Genomic DNA, 21,965 nt, shown 5'->3' with positions numbered 1-21,965 from the left:
TCCCTGTAGTGGGGGTTCAAAACTTTTCAAAGAAAACAATTAAGTTTCTAAGTAGTAATTTCAGCCTTTGAAGCTGTGATTGTGTTTCTGAAGAAGGTAAATCAAACTGTGCCTATGGCCTTTGTGATTCTTCTCTCAGTATGCTTTGATAGTTTTATTTGCGCTTTTCATTAGAATTATGATAACTTTGGGAATATATATATCTAAGACTTCGTCGATTAAACTATGTTTTGCACTTGTTATCTAGTGAATGCGTGATAAATATTTCTTTATTTTGCGAGGAAATTTGATTGTATCTTGGTTGTGCTTCTGAATCAGAATTGTAGATGGTTGAATGGGCTCAAAAATCATATGCATTTGGGTTTTTGTATGCTCATGTCTTCTTAAAATATGCTCTAGTGTATCACCTCAGTAGTTTAGTTTTACTATCTTAAGTGTTTCCTTCTTTTCCTTTCCTCAAAAAACCAAAGAAGAGTCGGCTTCTCAATCCCGAAGGTCATTTAGTGAACCCTGCGCAATTGGTCCCCCATCACTGAATTTCCCATAGGGTTGTTTGTTTCCAAGATAAATTTGACAGTCAATACAAGCTAAATAGCCATTAACTTTGCATGTGTGAATTTCTTTTCTCTTGGTCTTTTATATCAACTTGTAGAATTTTTCCTATTTCAATTCTCCCTTAATAATTGAAAGTGAAAAATTACACAAATAACATGAACAAAACCACTTGAATTAGTAATAAATATTGAACATACATGTGTAATGTTACACTAGAAACATTTAGGGAACACTATTTTCTTAAATATCGATATGTTATCATAATATATTATAATACTAGAAATTTTCAATACTTAAATGAGTGCGTTACTAAGTATAGTATCCATAGATAGGAAACTTGAGACATAAAAAGAACTAGTACACATTCTAATACCATTTTTTTTACCTCATATTTACACTAGCATTCAATTTCATATAAAATCATGCATTTTGTTCAACATACACACCATTTTGTCTAAAAAATTATAAATAAATATCTCATAGTTATGTTCTTACCTTCTTAATCTTTTTGGAAATAATCAGCTAGACAAGTCACATAACACAGAAATTGTTTTTTATTCATCTGATTCATAACACTCTAACTCTAGTGACTTTGACTACTATTCACATAGTTTGGCAAAGTTAGCTAGTGACTTTTTCCCATTGAGCTTGTTAGACATGTAATAGTGAATGTATTCTTGATGGTTGAACTTCCTATATAAGGAAGGGTGTTCTTCATCCACAAGGTTGCTTGCAAGAGCCACTTCTTCATCTAATCCTACGTAGTAAAACATAGCAATGGATAATCTTGTATTTTCTTTGTTTGTCACTGCTCGATGTTCTATGCTCTTGTAGATCCCATTCGTCATCACCTATATTGCAATTGAAACATCAAATGTTATAAATACAAAATTACTCATAATACTTAATCAATAACCAAACTTACACAACATTTACCTCCATTAGATCAGCAATGTTTACAACTAGTGCATAAGGAGTGGGTTGAATAGGAATCCATTCATTGTTCTTGCGGACATGAAGGCCTTCTACATGGTCATCTTGAAGTTAAAGTGTTATGGCACCTGCATCTGAATGAGGGCTTAACCCCAACACTAGATCAGGCCTAGGGCAAGGTGGATACAAATTCATTCTCATATTCAACATTCGATCTTCTCCAAGCTTCTCTTTGAAATAACCACTTTGTAATTGTAAGTTCTCTTCAAATAGACTCAAAATAATTTGAGATGCCCTTTCCACTTGAGTGGCATATTTCTCCACTATATTTCTACAATCCCATATTAAACATTCATTAGGTGGTGAAAAATAAATATTAACAAAGACTTTACAGTAGTTATATTTTTTGCATTATATTTTCATAGTAAATAAGTAGGACTTTACTGTATAAAACTCGTTTAATTTTAAAAATTGCTAGCTTAAAAATAAACAAAGTTACACCATTCCAAGAGTGTAACCTAAAGATAGAATAACTTTTCTTTTAATGTTGTAGTTATCTATAACCTTATTATTTTATAAATTATGTAAACATCAAGCTATTTAATTTTCAAATATTCAATAATAATTTTTATATCTTATATATAAAAAATTATTCTATTTGTTTTATAAAAAATTATCCTCAATTAATATTAAATATTTAATATTTCAAAATAACCCTAAAAACACACATAGATTTCAATCCTAAATCTAAAATAAAAATAAATAAATACATAAATAAGAGTTATCATATTAGTATAATCATTACCAAATCCTAGTATAAAAATTTGCTGTCACAACAACAATTCACAAGATAATGAAGATAGTTTTAATAGGTCAAGAGAGATACATGCAAAATGAACTTTTATGTTTATTATGTAGGAAAGGAAGAATTATATTTATGCAATTCAACAATATTTACTTCCCTTAATGAATACATGAATTAAGAAAGTGCAACACTTCAGAACTTTTTCCAACCTAGGTAATAATAAGCCTACCTAAGAAAAAATTACTATAAAATAAAGTGAAAGAAATTTTGCATAAGAAAAAAAATACTCTTTAGAGAGGAAAATGTAGCCCACATGTTTCTATACTAGTTTCTAATAACATGCACATTTTCAAGAAATGCAATCTTGATTACAATTTATAAAAATAGAAGATGATTTTTTCTTAGGAATACTCAAGAACTTGTACATAAAGTATGTGAAGTAGAATTTGTAAGTTGTGATTTTATATAAGCCGTTAAAAATTGTGTGTCAAATGGTCTAGTGACTCAAACTATCAAAATTGTTATACTAGCGTATTAAAGGGAAAATAGCTAAATTTTATAACCAAGTTTTGTATGCATAATCATTGATAATGCTACCAAATTATAAAATTGATTAAAGGATTCAACATCAATATAATTTTGCAATTGATGACCAAAAAAAAAATTATATAGTCAAATCTAAAAAAATATCAAGATAATATTATGTATTATGGAAATTTCTTATTTTTAATAGAAACATCCCTTTTAATGTTAGTTATACAAGACTTTGCATGATACTATTAAATAATATTTTTTGAAAATTTTCAACTTAATAATGTTAATTTTTAATGAGTAGAGAAAACAGTTTAAATAACATAAAATAGTTGAACTAAAATAAAAACAAACACAAAATAGATTATGTGGTTCGCCATTGAAGATTATATCCATGGAAAAGAAGGGAACTATCTTGTATTAATCAATATCCACTACACCAATACATCGACTATAGACATCCAGTTATACATTCATATGTAGCTATGAAATGAAGAGTTAGGAGAACCAAAAGGTCATGTGACCATTGGACTTCACATTCCCAACAATCTCCCACTTGAATTCCAACTGACATAGCCATACATAGTGGCATCCCTTGCATTTCCAATTCTAAACTTAGATTGCAACCAGCCCCATCAAAGATTTAAACTTCACTATATTTTGTTTGAGAACGCTTTGAATTAATCTTCTCCAAATTTTGTCTAACTCAATAAAATATAACTCATTCTCCTTCCCTCCATTTCTCCTCTTTCTCTTGCCATGCAAGCTCCCTCTCAACATTCTCTAGGACCTCTCTGCATAACTCCTACTATTTTGTGATGACAAACCCACTATATCCTTAATAGTAGATAGGTCAAACATTGCAATATACTTGGACCTTAATCTACTTTTCTTTGCTCTCTAAGCCCACGTGTCTATCTCCCATTTGAATAATATAGCCTTGAATTAAATATTATGCAATACCTCATTGTCCAAAACCACAACACTCATTTGCATGCTCCTCCCAGATATTTAAAATCAATAGGGTACCCATTATAGATCATGTACAACCTCCTAGTCAGTGGTACACTTCAATCCCCTGCAAACAATCACAATTCTCAACCTCTTTCTAATAACATCCAGCACCAAATGAATAATCTTAGCACCCTTAGTATAACGCCCCTTATCCTAGTTATTTCTAGCACTAAATTAGCCAAACACAAGGTTATCAGGCTTAAAGATATTCCCATATGGTCTAGAACACACACTATCCATGGTGTCAAGCTCTAAATCCATGAGCATAGTTTGAGGAACAAAGCATCCATAATCATCAAAGGCATCTACTTCACTCGAAGGATCATTACCACCAAACTTCCATACATTGTTTGAGTACCTTGGAGTTCCATGTGAAGAATCATCATAGCTACTACCACCTCTTTCTATGTATGGCCCAGCTTTAGGGGTAGTAGCACCCCCACCACATGCATAGCCAACAAGAGCATCACTAGAACTATAGGCTTCATCTCCATAGGGATAAGAAGATGCACCTTCATAGCTACTTGTTTCACGAGGACTCTATGCTCTACTAGAGCAACCATACCCTGCAATTAGATTTTCTTCATGCCCTATATCTCCTCTTGTGACAAGTGGAATCAATAATGCCCACATTAATCCCAAGGTTAGAAATCTCCAACCCATTATTAGAATCAACAAAATTGTAGAACCCAAAATGTGTACTTTGTTCATATACATTATTATAGCCTTCTCCATCTCCATATGACCTCTATGAGGATGGTTGTGTACCTATTGGTGAATTTTGGGATGTCTTAGCATTCAATGAAAGTTGTTGCCTTCTAGAGGTCTCACTTCTATGCATAGTTGATCTGCTTGATACAATCCTTCTAGATGGTATAGTTTTATTTGCTAGATGGAATACATTGAGAACCATCATTGGTTCATCTCCAAAGAAGTACTACATGAACTCCAAGTCAATAATGGAAATGAAGGCAGAAGTGATGTGGTGAGAAACAATATTGACCATGGAGTTCTCATTGCTACCCTAAACATATGTCATGTTAGGGCCAGTGACATCTACAACCTTGGAATGACCATCATTGCTTTGATCAACATCAAACTTCATCAATTCGCCCTTCTCATCAATAGGCTCTTCAAAGATTTTTGTCTCTCCATCTGCAATAGTAATGAGACCTTCTTATCTGTTCTCCATCTCTTTTGCCAAGATCTTAGTGATTCCATGCTAGATAGTGATTAATTCAATGATGACCTGGCTAACGCTCTCTAGTGACTCTTACACTACTGACGCACTGAATTCCATAGAATTGGGAAGATCATTCACTGCTTGGTTTGCAACCTAGTAGATCACCTCTGTCTCTTTCATTAGCCCTGTGCCAAAAAACATCCAATTTACGCTAATAGGCTTCAATTACTTGCTTTGATTTCGAAGCAAGGGCTTTTGCCAATCCGCTGAAATTTCAAATTCCTCTTCTACTCTCTTCTTCAACTTGTATCGCCATCACATACCTATGGTTCTACATCATTTTCCAAATTCATCATATGACAACATAAATCTCCATTTCCTGTTCCATAAATAATAGTTGCTCTATAAGTGACAGATTCTCCTCCAACCTCACAATGCGATTGTCCTAATCACCCTCCCATTTCTCGTTATCATATGTCTCAGCTTCCTCAAATTCATCTTCACCTGCCTCAATGTCCTCATGATTACCCTATGCTTCTTCATACCCTTCTTCACCACCATATTTTTCAATTTCCTCCACATCGCTCTTCATGAATTCATGGTTGTTTAAACCATTTATTTGTGCTATAGTTGCATTAAGAGTTGAGAAGGAAACAAACCTAACATCCTCCTCCATTGGAGCTTCTAGTTCCTCTACAATGTCCTCTTCCTTTTCTTTATTAACTTTTGTATCAGTCACTTTAACTTCAACCCACCAATGAATGCAACGAGATCACTCTTTGTCAAGTCTAATTCTTCAATTTTTAAAGTATTAGGAGATTTTCAATGATTGAATCAGCTTTATCATCAAAAATTTCCAAATCAGTTAGACCCATTCAAACATACTTGTAGTATGGTGAAGCAAGACACGTAAAACTATTGTCCAACTCCAAATCTTCACCTTCTTCCATCTTTGCTCAACTTAACCATTCTCTGATATCAATTGTTAAGTTTAAATGAGCAGATTAAACATTTTAAATAACATTAAATAGCTAAACTAAAACAAACAAAAAACATGCAACAACACAACACAATATATTACGTGGTTCACCATTAAAGGCTACATCCACAAGAAAGAAGGGAACTATCTTACAATACTAACCAATATCCAATACACCAATACATGGACAGCACACATCCACTTATACATTCATATGCAGCTATGAAATAAAGAGTTTGGAGAAACCAAAAGATCATGGTGACCTTTGAACTTCACATTTGCCACAGATATTTTTTCTAATAATTAGTTATGAGTTAAGTTATAAAGAACACGATAATTAATATTTAATAAAAATATTTTAAGATCCACTTAATTAATAAAAGTTAAAAGCTATGAACCTCTAGGAAATGCTATTAAGTGTATCATATTACTATAAATATTAATAGTATTTTAACCTATGGTTGATAAAAATAAAAAATCCTAACATTATATAATTAATGTATAGGCTATTATAGATGGGAAAGCCCACCAGATTTATCTATGTCTGGCACTGCGAACTTTTTCAATGCCTGATTTCAGTGGGTAGATAATATTTGAATTGGATGACATGTTCTGATGATTCTACGTCATGCTTTTTCATTCGCTAAAGCAACAAGTACTACGATCACCTCTCTGCAATTAACAACTACAACTTGTATGATGAGTTTCGATTGCTTATCATGGTAGATACACCCTGTACCGCTACAGCCTATATGTAGTACAATGAATTAATTTTGATTTTGATCATCGGTATGGTGTGTGCGATTTAAGCTGGCCTATGTGTGTCAATGCCTTATTAATCTATTTTCATTACATTTTCAAAAGTCCTTCCATACAATTGAGTATGATAACGTTGGTTATGACAAGCAGGGCAAGCAAACGCCAGGACTGTGAAGGGGTTTTTCCATGTCAAATCGAAACTCGGTCATGAATCTTAGCCCTAAAACTCCAATAAATTTTACAACCACTATTCACTTGAATCAATTGAAGCAATGGTTGAATATTGATTTTGGTTTGTCTCCTTCTGTCGTAGGGATTCTAAAAATTTACTGCAAACTCTACCCATTTTTTCGACATCGTTGATAGAAGGGCACAATTTGTCTATAATCTTGAGGTAAGTCACTTGTCATTATCTCACTGAGTTTTATGTTTTGAAGTTCCAAATTGTATTTCAATCGTGAACAAATTTGTAGGATTTCACTAATTCGGTATTTTACTAATTCATTTACTTGTAGCGGCTGCCATCATGATTGTTGAAATGGCAGTGCTTGGCCTTTTTAAAAATCTTCCTTCAAGTTATAAAGCTGATTATATAATGGTTGTGGCGCATTGTTTGTCAAATATTAAGAAAGCTGATTTAGTGGCAATAGTTTAGCAGGGGAGCATTTTAGAAAGGGGAACTCATGATGAGCTTATATCAAAGGGTGAGGATGAGACTTACGGAGCGCTTATCAAACTTCAGCAGAATGCCAATGAATATGGTGGGAATAATACTAGGAAGAGCAGTGCCAAGTTACTCTATTTCTATTCCAAAATTTACTGAACTTACATGGGTGCTTAGGTTCACTATGTTTTTTGATTGTTTAGATTCAGGATCCTCGGAAGGAGATCCGGATGCCCTTTTCACAGCTCTAATGGAGGTATTTTTTTTAAAAAGTGGGTAAAACTATAATACAACTCCTGGCTCTGGGTGCAAGGTACCCAACAAAAAAATACCAGGTGCAAATCAAGAGAGGTTTCAATGCATCAAACTATGAAATTAATTGAAAGATTAATTAAATCTGATAAGCTCGAGTCAAATGAAATGAGTCTATGATACCAGGTGCAAGTCTACAGACTTCAATGAGTGAGATAACCTTAATCGTGGAAACTAAGCTTGAAGGTTACCTCATTAGAGGACTTAATGAACTTACAAAAATGATGATATGTAATCTATTAGTGGCGTATACCAGGTGCAAGTCCAGAGACGCTTCAATTCATCAGATACCCTAATTGGCATCTAAGTTGAGGGTTACCCCAAAAGAGGAATTCATTAACTAAAAGAACTAATGACATAGAGTTTATCAGTTAATTTTGGGTTGTGAATATTTCTCTGTATTCTCTCGAAATTTATTCTTTTTATAATAGTATTGTTACCTGGGGTCAATTTTTTGGGGGGATGGACATTTCCTTAACATTATTTCTTATATTTTGAATTTTATTTCTTTTTTATTTTGAATTTTATGTCAGAATAGGAATATTCAGAACGGCTTAATATGTTGCTTAAGGTGTGTGATCACACTAAGAATATACTTCTAGGTTTAAAATTGTTAAACACTCAAAATTGACTAATATTCTCTAGACTTAATATGATGCTTAGTGTGTGTGGTTTAAGATTGACCGGAATAATCATTCTTCTCTTTGATTTGTTCATTGTATATTCTACTCTATGTCAATCTCTTCCAACTATGCATCTGCTTTTACTCATACCCCTATTGTCAATAACCGGTGCTTGTTTTTTTTTTGTTCATGGGTTTGAATCTCGTGTGCCTACAATACCTCTACTAAGTGCATAATTTATTAAAACAACTTCAAATTGGTGGTTTTTTGCAATGAGGAAAACTAGAACTTCAATTATAATAATAATGAGTTTTGTGTTGGTTATTAATTTCATTTTTCTTCACTGATTTCTTATTCGTACTTGTCGTTATTATTCAATTGCTTTTCCATCAATTATATCTATGAATTTTTAAGTTTCAAATTTTACAGAAGTTCTTTTTCTTCAATCTAATTGGCTCAAATAATTTGCATTTTATTACCAGATTTTTTGGATCCACTTTCTACATGAATTTCTTAGGCAATCATTTAGAATTTGTATCTAAATATTTAAATCTTTTCAAGCTTTATTTTAGTTATCCTCATACAACTTGATAATAAATATTCACTTTTTTATTATTTGATATATGTTACAAGGTAACTACCATGACAAATAAATTTTGCCTTTATTGAAACTAGATGAAAATATTTTGATGCTAATTAATTGATTATTAATCAATTGTGAAAATCTTGGTAGTTAACATTAATTACAAAGGAGGGGTAAACATTTTTTAGAAACAAGAAGAAGTACAAAGAAGGGGCATTACATAGCCCTATCAAGTTGTACTAAGTGATCCAACTGATGAGACAAATCTGGGGGTAACTGACCCCGATCCACTAGGTTCCAATCATGAATATGATCAAAGGCCCATTTAGCCAAACAATCGGCAACACCATTCCACTCTCTAGGAATATGGGTAAAAGTTACAGACTCCAGAGAAGCACTGAGGTTGAGAATCTGCTTAACAATCAAGGCCAAATTCCAACCAACACCATCAAAATTCCTCTTATTCAATAGGTTGACCACGACCTGAGAATCAGACACACATATGATCATGCACCACCCCAAATTGCTTGCATGCTCCACAACCAATAAAATGGCCCGATCCTCCATTAAATTATTAGTGTGAAAACCCATATAAACAGAGAAGATAAAATGAACCTCTCCAGAACTATCTCGCCCAATATCTCCAATTCCAGCATGACCAGGGTTTCCACGAGAAGAGTCATCCGTGTTGATTTTTAGGACCCCCTGAGGTGGAAAGGACCATCTACCCTCCCTATTCACCTTCGGGGTAGGATGACGACATCTATTGTGCATGAGTTGTCGTTGCGAAGGAGGAATTTGAAGATGATTAAAACATCCAACATCACAAGGAACCACCAATTCAGTCATATCACACTTAACCGCAACAGTCTCACCAAGAGAATGCAAAATTTTCCACCACAGGCGAGGGGCCCCTAATAGAACATCCTGAAAAATTCGATGATTCTACTCTAGCCAAAGGTGCCAGATGATGAAGGATGATCCAATAGCCTAGGTAGCTTGAAGGAAGGAAGTAGAAATAGGGGCCTTACCCACACCGATCCACAAACTCAACCCATGAGGAAACATGCTGACAAGGAATATTCCACACCATCCACCAAAAATGCCAAATCTCGCTAGCATAAGAAAATTGGAAGAAGAGATGAGAGACACTCTCCTCCGAATAATAACACAGCACACACATTGAGGGGCCATTGAAACCACGCTTACATAAATTATCCCAAGTAAGACACCGATTTTGAGCAACTAACCACATTAAGAAATTGCACTTGGGCCATGACAACTTGTGCCAGACTTGCTTCCACCAAGGGATCTTAATGTCCCCAAACATCTACCTATCTAGTTGTTTATAACCGGCAGCCACAGAGAACTTCCCACATACATCAGAATCATCCCAAGACAAAACATAAGGGCCTCACAAATAATTACAAGCATGGGAAGCCAGAAGCTAAGAAAGCTCACATCTATCATCCTCAGACCCCCCAGGAGGCCACTTAGAAGGAAGCTTCTAGTGAAAAGTAATAGCCAAACTATAATGCTCAGGGATCTTGTAATGCTCAACAGTGTCCCAACCGGCCGCAGTAAACACATCACAAAGGGGTCGAAGGTGAGGGAAGGAAGAGAGAATTGGAGGATGACCATCCCAAGAGTCAAACCCAAAAAGAGCCTGTGACCCAGAATAACAGATTCAAAAAAGCACACGCTTAATCAATTGAGCCCCCACTTTTAGAGTATGCCAAATCATAGAACCACTTCCCTCCAAAGGAAAGAGAGGAAGCTCAAAAGAAGTGACACCCTTAAGATATTTATGGTTGAGAATATGGGCCCATAATTGGTATTGATTGGTACACCAACGCCAGTAAAGCTTAGCAGAAAGAACTTGCACATTCAGGATAGTGGAACGTAATCCAAGCCCACCCTCCCGCTTCAGTCTACAAACAAAATCCCACTTAACAAGGGACCACTTAGTATCCAGCAAATTACCACTCCAAAGAAACTAACGAGATTCCCTAAGGAAATACATAGGGGCCTCTGGAATAAAGCACCTGCAGATGGGGAGGGCCTAGATAACCAACTTGAGAAGAGTAACTCTGGTCATTGTAGAAAACCATCGATGAGTCTAATAAGTTACCTCCATCCTTAGCTTGTCCAACAGCATCAACTAGGAAGACCTGGGTTGGCAACAAACAGCAAGAGGAATACCCAAAAAGACAAAGGGAAGATACCCTATTTAAAACCGCATAATAGATGCAATCCGTCGCTGGATAGTTGAAGGAGTATTAAAGAAGAAAATAGAGGACTTCTGAGCATTAATCTTGAATTTCCATCTATATCTTTTGAATCAAATTCACTAACCTACATTTTTTTAACTAGTGATTTATAGGAACTTATATTGATAGTTAATTATGTTTAAGGCTTATCGCTTTACATCTATGATTAAGATTAAAATTCTACAAATAAGTATGCTTGAATCCTTGATGCAACAAATGTCTAGGCACATCAAATATGAGGTAAATGATTCCTACTCACAAAAAATAAATTGCCACTATAGTTGACTCAAAACTATACTTATTCCAATTTTAAAATAAATATTGATTCAATTTTTAATAAATATTTATATGTGATTTTGAATTAGTTTGTATTTTATTTTCTTTTAAAAATCTCTTGGTCCATAAATACCTAAACTGCAACAATTAAGTTTGAAGCATTGACCTTTTCTATACCAAAAGAAATATAATTTATTTTCTTGGTCCTACATGGAATAATATATGTAGTCATGGTAGGCCTAGTCAAAGCTAGATGACTTAATGATAACGACCCTTCGAGCTTGTCAAACAATTTTTGTTTATTGAAGATGATTCATTTTAATTTTAAGTAGGCAAGATGTCAATTTTATATTTATTAATTTCTTTGTTTTCAATTTTGTGTTTCATATATGCTTTTCTTTACTTTTGATATATTTGTTTGTTTATTTAAAGATGTTTTTTTATTATAGAAACATTTTCAATAATTTTAATTGTATTAATTTTTTAAATAATTATTAATGAAAATTTTATTTTAAATTTTTTTAAATATGCCAATTTTAATATTTTATGTGCTTGTTATTTGTGTTTCTATATATTTTTAATATGTTCTATTAATTGAAGTGGGATAGGCTCGAACCACTACATAACCACCACAAAGGTGCACAAAAGGGAGGAACTCACAAGTAATGAGACCATCGAGAAAACAAAAACCAAAAAAGGACAAACCCTTTTTTGAGAAGAGGCATTGGCTGGAGTGACCAACTAGCAGGGACTAATGAAAGGAGAGAAAGAGAAGAAGGATGAGGGAAATTTTGGCTGAAGATGAGAACCAGCGAGAAACATGGGTCTTGACCCTAAAGTAATAGAAATCTCTTTCACCGACCCCAAAAGAGTAAGCAGAGAAGGACAAGGACCCTTCCTCCTTCAAAAAACTACCATCTAGGCAATACTATCATCCAACTCATATGAAGAATGTGAAACAAGAGGAGATACCTTAGCAGAAAGATTAGCAACAATTAGAGAGGGGGTTGCAAGAGAACACTACAAGTTAGTGGCCATGAAAGAATATGGTAGCTAGGAGGGAGTAACCTACTTAGCACTTGGGGTGAGGGGAGGCTCCAAAGAGACATCTAGAAGTATTGTACTAATCGCAAGGCATGAAACATCCTAAACTTGATGTGCAGTAGAATCTTGGTCAAGGACCACCATAGACGAAGCCTCAATAGTCAAGTGATCTTCCTTAGCATCCTTCCATCAAGTAGCCAAATATTTTCAAGTCACCAAATAGCAGTCTAAAGCTAGATGATTAGTACCAAAGCAATGGTGACAACGACAAAGGAGGCCCTCATAATCTAGTAGTTGAGACTAGGGCCTGTCTGCAACCATAAAAACCACTTCCCCATGAAGTGGTTTGGATATGTTGACATCAATGAGAATGAGCACATAGGTTGGGTGATCCATGTAGGATGTGGCATTATCGACCTACAAAAAATGGCCAATAGTGTTTCTAATGTCCTCATAACAAGATTCATCTTGGAACTAAAGAGGAAGGTAAGACATCCTCACCCAATTTGTATGGATTGAAAGAGGATTTATAAGGGGGTTAAAAGTGGGAGTCCAAGGTTTGATAGAAAGTAGATACTCTCCCTAGGCCCAAGACTGTCCAAGCACAAAATTTTGATCCATAAAGGAATCAAATAGAGAAATGAAAAAACTTTTTGCATAGGGAAAAGGTTTGATCTTACCTAAAACCAATGGTTTCCAAGAGGTCAGAACCCAACTATGCGGATCGGGAAGAAATCGTTAGAGATGGGGGAAAAACACACCAAACCTCATCTCTAGAAAAAAACATTGTTCACAGCAACATCCTCACCATAGACGATGATGCGAGAAGATTTGGTAGACGAAAGGGGACAAACATGTACTAGAGGCAGGAAGGACTAGAGCTAGACCAAGTATCCTAAGCATAGTCGCAATTCTTAGTAGAGGGAAAACTAAGGCATGCTTTAAGACCATGAGTAGAAGAACCACCAAGGCTAGATGACCGGAGCATAGGTGCAACCTGAACCATAGTCTTAGGAACAACCTAGACACCAGGTCCAACCACCTCATTTGACTTGATGATAGGGGAGTTGGCACAAATAGAGGTCCCTATAGCATTAATAGAGGACACATACAAGCCTAGAGAAATAAACGGGAAGGGCTTAAAAAAAAAAATCCATTGGGAGAGAAATACCACTACAAATGTTAGCTTTATATTTTTAATATGTTTATATTAATTTTGTGGTTTTTATATGTTTGTTTATATTCTATTAGTTTTATACTAGATTTTATTCTATTTATAGAAATGTATTTTTATTGTAGAATCATTTTGATAATTTAAAATTGTATTCATTTGTAATATACTATATTTATGAGTATTCTAATGTTAAGTAAGATTTCAATTGTATATGTTTAAATGTGCTTGCTTTTAATTATGTCTTTCTTAGTGTGTTTGTTTATATGATAGATTTTAATATTATTTTATTATTGTGTTTGTAAAAATATATTCTTGCGTAATGATGAAAATATATTGGGTTATTGCTTTCATCCTATTCTTCTCAAAGTATTACATCCTTAGATTTTTGAATAATATTATTTCTAATCTAGTATTGCTACACTTGAATCTTCCATAAGTCCTTGTTTCCTCTATGCACAAGCACAATAATATCCTTCATATTTTATTTAGTGTAATAAATTATTTATGTTTATTATGACATACTATAAATTTATAATAAATTATTATCACTATTAAATTATGTTATAACAATCTTCCATTAGTACCCTCCAATATATTATTTAGTGTATATTTCACTATCAGCATAACCATTGTACCTCCTTGTGGTGCAAGTGTTATTTTTATTAAAATGTCAATCAATAATAAGATTATTATCTTGCTCTAATGACTAAATGTATATTATATGTTATAAAAATATACTAATTATTAATATATTCAAAATAATATTGTCCACAATTTTAGCATATCAAATTTTAAACCAATATTATTAAAATATCAATTAATAATGAGAACATCATTATACAAGTGTTATGACTAAACTATTTATTATATTCTTTTAAAATAAATATTTACTAAATTTCTTGAAAATTCTTTTATTAACGGTCTAAAGCTACCAAACTATAAACCACTATAGTGTTTTAAAATAACAATAAACAAAAATATTATTATTTTTTGATTAAGTAAAAACAGGTTTTAAGGGACCCGAAACCCTTTACAAGGCAGGTTTTGGAAGGACCTGCAACCCAAACCGAAATATAAACTTGAAAGTCCACTCAAAGAAACTAGACACAAATGACACACAACATGGCCAAACCAAGGATGGGGTACAACACAAAAAGGACCCCCAACAAGAACCAGCGAGTTGCAAGAGACCAGCAACCCCAACCCAACCAGGATGGATCAAGAGTTTGACCTACCCTTATGGGATCGAAGGGTCATATCAAAAGAGGACTGAGACGATTTAGATTTTTTACTTTTAACAGTAATCCATCCCTCCTCAACCCTAGCAGCAGCCTTTTGCCAAGAGGATGGATCAAGAATAAAGGACCTCCCATCACCAGGAGGAACAGAGCCAGCTTCCGGAGAGGCAGGGACAGCAGAAATCAAAGGATCAGACAAAGATCCAGCATCAATCTGGGAGGTGGGAAGGTCATCCACCAAGGAAGAAGATCCAGCAATCTTCAGACGATCATTAGGGATGCCACAGCAAGCATCCCCACACCCCTGAACACCAGAAATAGAGGTAGCAACCAAAGGCTCGGCCTGAGGATCCTGCGCAGCCACCTCGGAAAAGCTTTTCTTTTTAATAAAGTAATGCTCAGAGGAGGCACCTTTCCACCAAGAAGAAAATTTCTTTTTCTTCTTATCTGATTCACACCGTGCAGCAACATGTCCAATCTGGAAGCACTTTCGACATTTAAAGGGGATGCCCTCAAAGTCAAGCAGTTGGACCCAAGATCCCAAAGAAGATTCAATTTCTATCTCAGCTGGAAGCCCTTTAGATAAAATATTATTATTATCCTAGTCTAATGAGTACTAATTTATTATACATTCTCAAACAAATAATATATTATAGATAATATATCACACAGTCTAAACCTTTAAAATTCTAAACTAATATTATTACATATCAATCAATAATGAGACATTAGTGTTCTGGTGTTATAACTAATTGTATAATTAGTATTAGTAGACTCAATACGATTTTGTATACAATATAAACCCGTGTTCAATGAAATATGATTCCTAAATGGGCTCAAATAACACTAAACAAGCCAAAATCACAAAACAATACAACAATCAAGATTTGGGTAAAAATAGGTGAAAAAAGTATAATTTTATGAAATCAAACTATATTAAACCTTCCATTGTGTATATTTTCCCAATATAACCTAATGGATGTGTGCTTGCTAGAAAATCTAGAAACATAATGACACTCAAATGAAAAATGGGTAAGGCATGGATAAAACTGTCTAAGTGGTGGATAAATGGGATTTCGAATGAGATTGAGTAGATGGTTGAGACTGGAGGATGAATATCTATGGTAAAAAATGGGTAAGAGGAATAAATGAATTAGAAAGTCATTTTGGGTACTTGAGGGGACAAACCCATGTGCTTGATGTGATGGTAGGAGTTAACTTGGCTTAATCAAAGATTAAGTGTGCACATGCTTAGTGGATTGGGTTAGGAGGAGATTGGGATTAAGATTATGAGAATATAGTGGAAGAGTTGGAGAATATGACATGTGAAAGGATTTCAATTAAACAAATAATATTCTTTATTTAATTATTTGGAAGAAGGAAATTCAAGATAGAGGTAAATAATTAAAGTGATTATTTAATTTAAGCTAGAACCTAGGAAGATTAGATAAAAAATTGAATTAAAAATAGATCTAGCATGTTTCTTTTGGATAAAGAAACTCGATTCAATTAGAAGTAGTCAATTTATTTTTTAATCTTCTTTTATCTTCCCTAAACAAATTGGCCTCCTTATTAGCAGATTCTCAAGGGCTATTATCCCACATCCCTAATATTATATCTCAGTAAGATAACTTAATGTTAGTTAAGCCTTTCTATCTTGATGAAGTCATGTTAGTTGTCTTTTTTATGTCTCTAGATAAAGCACCAGGCCTAGATGGACTTTGAGCCCTATTCTTCTAATAATATTGAGATTTCCTAGGTTTTGATATTTGGAGAGGTCTTGAGGAATCCAATAAATATGAAACTATCCTAAAGTAATTCAATACCATTTTTTTTGCTCTCATTCCTACAGTTAGTAATCCCCCTTCTTTTATAGAGTGTAGATCAATCTCTCTCTACAACACTATATACAAAATTTTCACTAAAGCCATCTCCTGTAGGTTAGATAAACTCATTCCAAAATTCATATTTGAGGAGCAAGGAGGCTATATACTAGGAAATGAAATCATAGAAGGAGCATTAAGCTCATAAGGTTCTTCATTCAGTTCATTCTCATAAACTAGAAGCATGATTATAAAATTGGATATGATGAAGACATGTCATAGGGTCAATTGACAATTTTTTGAATGTGTTCTTCTCATATTTGGTTTTGTAGCTAAATGGAGCAAATCAATAATTTCTTATTTTGTCAGACCATGTGGTTTATTCTCATCTTCACAAGGGATTAGGCAATGTGATCCTCTATCCCCAATTTTATTCATTATTTTAGTAGAAGCCTTGAATAAATCCATTTATGCTCAACATCATCTTCAAATATGCAAAGACATTTTGATTCCACAAACCTCAATTTTAGTTACTCATATCTTGTTTGTGTATGACATACTATTATTTGGAGAAGAATCAATGAGAGAAGACAAAGTAATAAAAAAAGTCCTAGACAAATACTATGGCAATTTTGGGAAGGGAATAAATGCATCAAAATAAAATATTTTATTTTAAAACTACAGTTCATCCCCATGTAATAGGTTGGCGTATAACTTTGGCTTCAAACTAGCAACTCTTCCCCATAAGTATATAGGAATTCCTTTGTTTGTGGGTCAAAATAAATGTTCTTATTGCTCAAGCATAGCTAAATAAATTCAAAATAGAATATCCTCCTAGAAGAACTTGTGGTTTTCCTTGACTGGTAGACTCCTCATGATAAAATTAGTTTTAAGAACTATTCTAAAGTATATTATGTCAGTGTTGCAGATTCCCAAAGAATTGTTATTATATTTCGAAGTAAATCTAAAAAAAAAAATTACTTAAAGGAAATATAGATGACAAGAAAAAAATCATTTTCTCTCATGGGACTTAGTGTGTTTAAACAAATCTTTTGGTGGGGAAAGCATACAAAAAATAAAGGACAAAAATCAGGATCAAGGAGCTAAACTTTTGTGGAAAGCTTTTGCTAATCCAAAATAAAAATGGCCCTCTCTTATTTCATCTAAATATCTAGAATCTTATTTGCCAAAAAAGATATTCACAATTCAACATCCCCCTTAAGGATTGCAAATGTGAAACTTTATGATGAAATGCAAGAAGGTCATTCTTTATTTTCTCTCGTGGACTATGAATAATGTTCAAAAGGCCCTAATATTGGAGGATTCATGGAATTGCTTGCCTCCTTTAAATAGAATTTTCATGCTCTAGGATACAAAGTTTATATTAAAGCAATCATGGAGAGATAGGGTCAAACATTTTTTTAAAGTCAAAGGTTGCAATAATTTTAGATTTGTACATTGGAAAGATGTGTCTTAACTTCTACGTTCTAGTTCATCAATGTAGAAGGCTAACAATGAGATTGAAATAAAGGTCTATCCATTACAAGGATTTAGAATATTTACTTTTTTGGACACCATCTCTTTTCGGTAAATACAGTATTAGTAAAGGTTATGAGATATTAGGAAATAAAACTCATCTTCAACAAAGATGTGTTTTATTTTGTTGGAATGATGTAATCCTTCCAAAGGCAGGTGCCTTTGCATGACTGGCTCTACAAAGAAAAATATGCACAAGTGATAAGTTTTCTCATATTGGAATAATAGGACCTTGTAATTGTATTTTTGATTTAGAAGGGGAGACAACAAATCATCTACTTCTTAATTTTTATTTTGCTCAACCTTGCTGGTTGTGGCTCATGAATAAAATTCACTAGCAAACACCTCTACATTCACGATTGAACAAGGTCCATGAAGCCTTGCCTTCTTTGCATGAAGAATCCTTCTTGAGAGCATTTGGAGGGTTGGTCCAACTATCCTAATCTATAACCTATGGTAGGAAACAAATTTAAGAATCTTTAGGAAAGAAACATACTCTTTCAATTGTATTATCAAGAAAATTGAAACAACAATGTCTAGATCTATTATGGCATACACAATTAAGCACAAAAAATGATTTATGCTTTACATCTTGGGACTAAGAGATTCTATCTAAGTAAAAAGTAATCACCTTAACATTTCAAAGAAGCTTAATGTTGAATTTGCAATAATAATAATATAAAATAATTTTAAAAAAAAGAGAAGAAAAGAAAGAAGTGTTAAGTGGAAAACCCTCAATCAGGGCTACATCAAACTCAATTTCCATCGTTCAACAAAGAGAAATATAGGTTTTTTAGGCATTGGTTATGTCTTTAGAGATCATAAGGGTCTATTAATTTCAACATTGGTAGCCAACATCCCTATAAGAACAAACAACACAGCTGAAGCCAAAGCCTTACTAGTAGGCCTCAAATCGGCAGCCTCTTTGACAGTGGATACATTAGATATTGAACGGGATTCCTTTAACATAACATCAACTCGAAAACAGATGGAAGCTTCAAACTAGAAAATAAAATATATAACGTAGGAAACTTGGCAATTTTTTCCTCTCTTCTCAGAGTACCAAATCCTACACTTCTAACGAGAAGCAAATAAAATAGCAGAGAACTTGGTAAATGAAGGGTGCCAACTTCACAACGAAGATCCTATAATAAAATAGAAATCATGTCTCATGCAGGACTGTCATAAAGAATGCCACTAATCATTTTACTGTATGCAGGTGATATCTAATTATGTTTTTATGTGCCTAGGAAGCTCGTATCGCATATCAAGGGAGAATATGATTAGCAGGTACTCACTCCTAAAAGAAAATCTTGCAAAATAATTTAGCTTTGAGACCTAAGGACATGTAATCATCCTTTTACTACATCGCAATTAAGAAGCTCATCAGATGATGATATCAAGATGTGATTCATAAAAGCTACCTTACATGAGGATGTAAACACCTTTTCCATTTTTTATTGCATGTCAAATACATCATAAGCTCAACTCGTGTGGATAGCTATAATGAATGGATTTCAAGATTTTTCTACGTTGTCATTTCAATTCCTTCCCTCTATAAAAAGGCGACCTACATTTGTTGTCCCTTTTGAAGCGTGCAAAGACACAAATATCATTCTCTGTTGATCTGCTCTTATAGGCCTCAAGTAGCTCCCTTCTATGGAAATGGCATACTGCCTGCGCAATCATTATATTTCAATTCCCATTAAGAAATGGGAATTCCTAACTTTAGGCTCTTTCACCTCAACTCATATGCAGAAAACTTGTAACGAGGACTAAAGAAAAGTGAAAATAGCCTTCAAAACTATGGTGAGCGAGGAGTTTCTAGACGCAAAGGCACCAAGAAACCTTTACCCCTCGCAGGTGAACTTGAATTTAGATTGGATTATAGAAGCATACATTAGTATATCATATTTTTTACATTAGCTATCCTAAGCCAAATTGGAGACTTAAGACCTTAAACTGGAAAACTAGACAATAATTTAGACTTCTACGATAAAGATTGTATGATAAAATACTTAAAAAAAAATTCTATTGTCTAAAAAAATCTAATCCAACATCATTATGGATTATGGAAACATAAAATCTCTCAAACAACTCTTAAATATAGTTGAGTTCAAGAGTCAAAGTTCAACTTTGACCAATAAAAATAAAACATATATTCACCACTTTTAATATGAACCAATTAAAATAAAACATATATTCACCACTTTTAATATGAATTGGCATGTAAATAGATTAATCTTGCATAAAGTGCTATCAAACAATTAAATCTTATGTAAAAACATGATCGAAATGAAAACTTAACACGCATCTAACTATTAATACTTTTAAAAGACGAAGTTCATCCAATCAATTCATACCATTTTTTTCAATTATTACTTAAAATACCGAACTTACTTCTACCATACACATATATAACAAACTTCAAGACAAGCCTTCATAATAATCAATTACAATCAATTAACAACGATTATCCCAATGTTACCTTTAATAAAAAACTAATAACCCCATTATCAAATTTCTAACCAAATTAAATAATAATTAAACATCACCTTTTCTTTTTTTTTCCCTTATTTTATCCTACCCATAAATATTAATGCAGTCAGAAACATTTTCCTAACCTTTGGGTTCCATTATAAAATTGACTCTAGCTAGAACTCATGGTTAACTACAATGAACCACCCACTACTGCCCCTCTAATTGAAGGAATGAACCAAGTACCTGAGATCCCGTGGTGTAGTTGGCCACAGAGCCAAGTTGACAATCTTTTCAGGCATAAGTGACAAAGCCATCACATCACCCCAGTCCAACTTCTGATTTTCATCAACCACAAACATATTACCGTATCCTTGAGGATCTCCTCCTTGTGGAGCATACTTTTGCTTCTCTTCTAAGGAAAGACTAAAGAACTCATTAGCCACTCCTCTGATCCGATCTATCAAAGAATGCGGAATTCCATGGTTCACAACCTGAGGATCACTGCATCATCAGCACAACTACAAACCCAAATACCAATAATCTATGTGGGTTCTAACTATATATTCTCAAAGAATGTTATGATACCTGAAAGAAGCCCCACTCTATGCAAGCCTTAGAAAGAATGCCCATCTCCTTCTGTCTTTCATGGTCGTCAGAGTGCAAGAGAAACTTTCCCATGTCTATGACAGGAACTGTCAAGAGAGAAGGAAGTGGTGTTAAAGATGGCCTCTCGTCTTCTGATCTGATGTATCTCTGTGGAATATCATTGGGTTTCTTAAGTGCAAGCTCCTGCACACTGTCCACAGGAATAAAGGTATTCTGGAATGGATTTCTAAAAGATTCAGCGGCATGGTTTGCAGAGGAAGCCATTTCTATATGCTAATTTGCCCACCAGGAAAGGAGACCTATGAGAATTATAATGCAGGCGATGAAAACCAAGAATAAAGTGATATGCAGTGGATTTGTGTGATCCACGACGCTGGTAGTTGTGGATAAACTGTACCCACTACATTTCCGAGGAAACGTTGTGGTTACAGGATGATCGTACTATGTTTAAAGGTTGCTTAAACTAAAGAGATTTGATAATGATTCTTCTTGTGTGATACACGACGCTCGAAGTTGGGGTTGTGGATAAACTGTACCTACTACATGTACGAAGAAACGTTGTGGCTACAGAGACGA

General features: G+C 33.9%; 1 protein-coding gene across 2 annotated transcripts; it reads right to left on the bottom strand.

Moving 5' to 3' along the window:
• Nucleotides 1-1,091: 1,091 nt before the first annotated feature.
• Nucleotides 1,092-21,779, bottom strand: LOC131057314 (jasmonate-induced oxygenase 4). 2 transcript variants are annotated; one of them, XM_059209342.1, is made up of 3 exons: nucleotides 21,369-21,779; nucleotides 21,027-21,274; nucleotides 1,092-1,406 (listed from the first exon to the last, which is right to left on the bottom strand). In XM_059209342.1, the coding sequence occupies exons 1-3, from the start codon at nucleotides 21,651-21,653 to the stop codon at nucleotides 1,403-1,405; spliced, it is 537 nt and encodes a 178-aa protein (XP_059065325.1). In that variant the 5' UTR covers nucleotides 21,654-21,779; the 3' UTR covers nucleotides 1,092-1,402. The 2 variants fall into 2 exon arrangements, with proteins under 2 accessions (XP_059065325.1, XP_059065324.1); XM_059209341.1 differs by lacking the exon at nucleotides 1,092-1,406 and adding an exon at nucleotides 1,493-1,819 and having other exon boundaries at nucleotides 21,369-21,777.
• Between the last annotated feature and the right edge of the window lie 186 nt (nucleotides 21,780-21,965).

The sequence above is a fragment of the Cryptomeria japonica genome, chromosome 7 (genome assembly GCF_030272615.1).
Source record: "Cryptomeria japonica chromosome 7, Sugi_1.0, whole genome shotgun sequence".
Lineage (NCBI taxonomy): Eukaryota > Viridiplantae > Streptophyta > Pinopsida > Cupressales > Cupressaceae > Cryptomeria > Cryptomeria japonica.
Note: the sequence above shows the minus strand (reverse complement) of the source record. Positions and strands in the feature narration are given on the sequence as shown.

Excerpts from the sequence above, each read along its gene's own strand:
- LOC131057314 (XM_059209341.1), bottom strand. The coding sequence starts at position 21,653 with ATGGCTTCCTCTGCAAACCATGCCGCTGAATCTTTTAGAAATCCATTC. Across the intron at positions 21,275-21,368 it reads TAGAGTGGGGCTTCTTTCAG|GTTGTGAACCATGGAATTCC; the intron begins GTATCATAACAT and ends AGTGATCCTCAG. Across the intron at positions 1,820-21,026 it reads ACTACACCACGGGATCTCAG|AAATATAGTGGAGAAATATG; the intron begins GTACTTGGTTCA and ends ATGGGATTGTAG.